The sequence below is a fragment of the Solea solea genome, chromosome 15, assembly GCF_958295425.1.
Source record: "Solea solea chromosome 15, fSolSol10.1, whole genome shotgun sequence".
NCBI lineage: Eukaryota > Metazoa > Chordata > Actinopteri > Pleuronectiformes > Soleidae > Solea > Solea solea.
In genome coordinates this window covers 13,367,425-13,373,424 of record NC_081148.1, presented here as the reverse complement: position 1 = coordinate 13,373,424, position 6,000 = coordinate 13,367,425, and the positions used below count along the sequence as shown (strand labels likewise).

Below are 6,000 nucleotides of genomic sequence, written 5' to 3'. Positions count from 1 at the left end.
TTTCTACAAAATACATTTCGAACAGAGTAGACGGACAAAATGCAAAAATACCAGACTAAAAGATGATGAAATTACCAAATGGTCTTCTACCTTTAGCTCGATGCTCATTCTTTAACATGCTGTTCTAATGCTTTTAGTTTTTTCCTCTTCAGTTTAAAGTGTAAATATACATTCTTTGCCTTCCTATGGGGTTTGGTCAGGTCTGAGGTAAGCTGAGGTTGCACTTCCCCATTGATGTCACAGTAATCGCAAAACAAACATGGTAACCAAGGCAACACAATGATCCATCATTTCTAACAAAACTTGAAAGAGGGTACAAATAGCTTTTCCGATGATGGGGAACCAGTAATGTAGCCATGTGTCATCTCTTGGAAAAGCTTACAAGGGTCCACACAATACAGGCAGAAAAAGGCTGGGAATATTTGTAAATAACAGGACATTAATGAATGAATAATACATCAAAAGTTGCTGTCGTCTTGTCAGGCCTCTGTCATCTGCTGAATAGTAGAGTGTCTGTTTATGGGACTTAAGTGGGCTCAGGTCCATTTGTAATGCTTAGGCAGTCCATGGGGCACCAGCTACAGTCCTCGTCTCCTCATAAGCATTGGTGGCTGACCTCGCTTAATGAGGATTAACGCGGGGCCAGATTGGAGTTTGTGCCTCTCCATGACACACTTCTACTACACCATTCCCACCTGGCTGTTATTGATTTCTGTCATTAAACTTTATGCAACCTCAGGGAACGAGTGTTAAATGCAGGGCTTGTAAAAAAAGAAAAAGAAAAAGAAAAGAAGAATACATGAGAGGTGATCTTGGAATTGCATTGGAAAACGGATTGGTAGTATTCTTAAAAGGTGCTTTAAAAAAGACATTCTGACATTTTTCCCTTAACACAGACCAGTGCCTTAATCCAAGACTGTATTGGTCCAGTATTTACCGTTATGTTACAATGGACAACCTCAAATTATCATAGACAAAACAATGTATGAATCTAGTTTGCCTCTGAAAAAGCAGTGTCAGAAATTCTACTCCAGAATGTTAATAGGTATCTAATTGCTCTCAAATCCCATAATTTCTTGCTCACAAAGCCTCTTTAAATAAATCTTTCAATAAATATATTACAGTACTTTGATTTCATGGTTTGATTGCTGTGATATTTTAAACGGGGTTTCTGAGGTTTCCAAACTAACTGCAAACTGTTAAATACACTCCAGCATAACACAAGCTGCCAACAACATCTCTCATTAATTCAATAAATCCCAGCAAAGAAATTGGCTTTATTTTTTTTAACAACTTTAACAGCCATTAGTAAAACCTGCTTCCTTTTCTTTCTCCACTCTCAGTGGTGATGTCCCATATTCTCCTAACATCACATCTAAATATAGACATTCACAGCTGCTAAGCAAGAAACAGATATAAAAGGATAAACAAAAAAAGTATGAAGGTGCCACCGAGACTGGGTGCAAGTGTATGGGGATCAGTGAGGGGCATAACTGTCCACTGGAATGTAAACAAGAGCCACTCAATCAGTGGGAATGGGGAGTTGGGCTTGGTGGTTTAGTGAGTGTGTCGGGGGAGTCTCAGTGGTGGACACTAGTCATACTGGCCCTTTAGTCAAGCCCTCCAGAGGGAGGGTGGTGGCATTGTCAGTGGGCTGGGGGTCCTCCTGGGCATGTGCGGGTGAGTGGGTAGTGGCAGCCAGACTGGCATAAGGCCGGTGGCAGTCCGTGTGCAGAAAAGGTGGGTAGTGCTGGCGGTAGCAGATGTACGCAAACAGCAACCCGATCACTCCTCCAACAAAGGCGTCTGCAAAAATCAGAAAAACACATATATTTTAAGACCAGCATCTATATTTAATAGTGGGGGCCGAGAAATCGCACCTTCCTCGAAACACGTTTAATTAGACTTTACTGTATGTGCTTTCATGGTCCAGTGAGCAGCCAACAGGCCGGGTTTAGTTTAGAGGTCGATAGCAAACTGAAAAAAGACAAATGGATGAATCTGCTTTACTGAGCACTTTGACGCTGAACAGCTTTATGTCATACCTGCCTCCCTTTAAGCTACGATACATCATGTAATACCACACTGCCATGCTGAATATTGAGCCTATATTGCTGGACATAGATCACTATCAGATGGCCAGTTGGTGGCTCCAGCACAGTGAAGAAAAGAGACTGTATTTATATCGAAATTATGATCTTCCATATCGGTTCTTACTTTACTTTCTTCTTCAGGTTTAAAATGGAATTTAGTATCACATTGATTTCCACCCCTGACAAAGTTTACAATAAATATGCTTGCATCAACTCCTGTCAACTGAACTTTATAGACGAAGATTTGATGCAATAAGAGTTTGGTGACTTCATGGAGACAGCGACTGGAAACTCAGTCTTTTCCCCAGTGCTGACGTAATGTGTAGTGCACCTGGGATGGTGAGAATATTCTACTTCATCAAGCATGGCTCAGCGGTTAGGCTTCCACCTCGTGTTTATATTCAGCAAAGACTGAGGCCCCTCAAGTTAAATGGTGCTTCGCTATTGTCGATCTCCCAACGGAATATATTGTGCAGACTTAAGAAATACTAAGAAGACTGAAAAAGTGGTCGGCCTGCCTGTAAGTCCATTTCTTGTTGTGTATTGGATGGAAAATGAATACTTAAAAGAACTGTCTGTTTTGCTGCCCACCTCACCAGGAACATATGGCTGTGTAAAACTAATTAACACCATATGACAAAGCCGTCAACATATTACCGCACATTATTCTCACCACGCACCACCCACATATGTATTCCCTTCCCTCCAAATCTCCCTCCAGTCCTTCCACAACATTTATGAAAAACCAAAGCTTGTATTATTGTTGTTGTTTTTTCTCCCCATGCAGCTAAATTAAATGCTGCATTGGAGGCAGTTTTTTAGGAAACCCAAATCTGTCATCATGCCATAGATGACAGTCCTGTAACACTCTTTGTGTTCGTGTCCTGGGCTCTTCCTGAATTTCTCACTAATGCTGATTAAGTTGCAAACGCATGGACTCATTTGTCACCCACAGTTTGATTTATAAATGATCTTCATAATAAAAGTGCCTATAAAGCCAGGTGACGTCTGTATAGCAATCCTTCTCGGTCTGACACCAGTTGAACAGTGTATAAGCTAAGAATACACAACATTTATCTGACATCTGACAATGTATCTAATTGTGATTCATGCAGGCAAATATATATATATATATATATATTTATATATATCCCCGTGCGTCGTGATTGAGCTGTTATGCAAACCTTGCCAGTGGTGTTTGTAGTCGCAAGTCCGGGACAGGGCAATCATCATGGCACTGTAGAGAGGCAGCACCATGGCACAGAGACGCCAGCTACGCCCTCGCCCCTGGTCTGTGAAACACTGCAGCTTCCCTGCCAGGTAGAAGGAGGTGAAGCCAAGGCCGGAGAAGGCGACTAGCAAACAGAAGGAGTGAGCAGACAAAGAGGAGGAAGGTCATGGTTGCCAGGCTTAGATTTCCACATTATAAACTCTCACCACTGTCTTTGCTAATCAGCATGCTGCAACTGTGCATGACTGACTGCAACGCTGTATAAGTCAAATCAACAGTAAGTCAGACAGGAAACCGTAATAAAGAAGACACGTTAGAATTAGTATTATTTTTGCACACCCACACGCCAATTAGGGATAGTGAATGTGTGCTCTGCATTTAACCCATCTTTATTACATCCTTACACAAACACAAGCCAGCCAGAAGCGCAGGAGCAGTGGGCGGCACTTGCAGCGCCCAGGGAGCAATGGGGGATTGCTCTGGGGCACCCCAGGCCTCGGCCTGCAACCTTGCGGTTTACGTGTAACCTTTCCTCTTGGCCATGGGCTCCCCACATGATTTGCAGCTTCTCCCCTGCACCTCACTTGCAGGTGAGCTCACCGAGGAATGGAATTACTCTATGTCACATACTTACAAAGCAAAAATCAATACACAGCGCATTCTCTTCCAAAGTGTGTATCCTGGAACAAACGCACATCGCAAAATAGACAAAAAACATACTCCAAACGAGTTTGTCATCTACAATCCATACCTGATGAAGTATCACTGCCAAATGACCTGTTCCTGATCCTGTTCATGAAACAAGAGTGACAGTGCTGCTGTCCATACTGTGCTACAGAGCGGCGTGACAGTTGAATACATTCAAAAGTCCTTTGATGGAGCCATAAACATTTGTTCATTGCCACAGTTCACCAAACACTGCCCACTTGTCAGTCAACCCACAAACTGGAATAGTAATTCAAAGAATAGTCTGACATACATGTAGCTTGTTGACAGAGAGGATGGATGGATGGATGGTGGATTGAAGAAGGAGAGCATCCGGCTGTCACAGCGTTTGTTCTTCGATAAGGGAGTAAGAATTGATTCCACTTAACACTCTGCATTTCCTGGGCTGATATTAGGTTTTTATTCAAATAAGTCTTCCAGTGTCATTTCATTAGCTGTGCCGTGAGCCATGACTTAATCTAGTGTGCGATTTTGATATGATCCAACAAGGGCATGGTTGATTTATGGTATCTGAATGCATTACACACGACCCTTCCCTCCCCCTTATTAGCTGATTTACTGAGCAAGCATTCTCAACCACTGCTTTCCTGTTTTCTTTATTTTTCTTGCTTCAAGCATTTTTTACGTTTGTTTTATGTTTGTTTAGTCAGTAGAGTAAGGAATGGGGGTAAGTGAAGAAGGTCTAAGGTTACAGGCACTGTTAAATCCGTGAAATTGTCCTGCAGCATCCCTCATTGCCCATGATCAATCAGACTTCTCTATGAACTGTCCTCCAGTGAAGATGCTCACACAACACATTTTAAAGGAAGACTCTATTGCCTATGAACAATAGATCCACTCTGTTGAGTTAACCTTTAAAGGAAAACTTAGAGCGGTGACACATAGAACATGACATATCCCCCACCCCACCACCGCTGGTGTAACGACGAAAGAGAATCCAATATCATCACCCAGTCTACGTGAAGAGTGTACATGAAACAAAGCTTAGGACCCAGCAGGGGCCCAGTTTACTGCCATTCCCATCATTATCATTCAGAGTGAGGGGAGCTGGAGCTCATCCAAGCATGCTTTGAGAGGAAGACAGCGACTCACTGAGGGCAGGTCAACAAACCCTCAGAAGGTTAACTATTAATTCACCTACAGTCACAGGAACACTGGAAGCAATTTAGAGTGTTTGCACTGGAGGAAAGCATAGTGAGTCTGAAGACTGAAAAAACTCATTATGGGCATGTGCTCATCATTTCATAATTCAGCAACTGTTTCTGCAGATAAGGCGAAGAATCTAAGTTAATATTATTTACATGACACATTTTACATTATGGAGTGTAGGGCTTCCATGTAATGTACTGTACCATTATTGATAAACACTATAACTAAAATACAAAGTAACTGGAACAAACTATTTTGTTATGTTTTACACATCAAACCAAGAAAAATTGCATTAGAATTATTAAATGTATTAGAAAGAAGAAAAAAGCACTATAGCCATTAAATGTACATGCCTTATTTTCTGACTGCAATAAACTAATATGTGTACAGACACCTTGAACATTAGGCTAATACAATAGTCTGGTTATGCTTAATACATGAGTGGGAATGGCTAATGTGTCTCATATATATATGTATATATATATATATACATATATATATATACATATATATATCACACAAAATCACACAAACACATTTCCACATGTAAGATTATAGCATAACTTGGATATATAACCAACATATTTGGAGAAGCATGGTTTCACAGTGAACCTGAAGGCAGCAGAAGTACCCAAAAGTCCAAAAGCTAGAGAGGAGGCTGACAATGAAAGAAAACATCATGGCAATGAATTCACTTCATGCTCTTAAAAGCCTTTGAAGGTCATTCCCTGAGACTTAGCAAGGGTGGTTAATGGGAGTGATGAATGCAGTATTTTCTTTTTTCCCCCGTTTGATTACACT

The 6,000-nt window shown here is 41.3% G+C and overlaps 1 protein-coding gene across 1 annotated transcript in view; it reads right to left on the bottom strand.

Moving 5' to 3' along the window:
• Positions 1–789: 789 nt before the first annotated feature.
• plpp4 (phospholipid phosphatase 4) overlaps positions 790–6,000 on the bottom strand; it is a 35,687-nt gene continuing 30,476 nt past the window's right edge. The window contains exons 6-7 of the mRNA XM_058652403.1: positions 3,278–3,448; positions 790–1,806 (exon numbers count right to left, since the gene is read on the bottom strand). Of these exons, the coding sequence (XP_058508386.1) occupies positions 1,598–1,806; positions 3,278–3,448 (380 nt within the window). The 3' untranslated portion in view covers positions 790–1,597. The remainder of the gene's footprint in view (positions 1,807–3,277; positions 3,449–6,000) is intronic.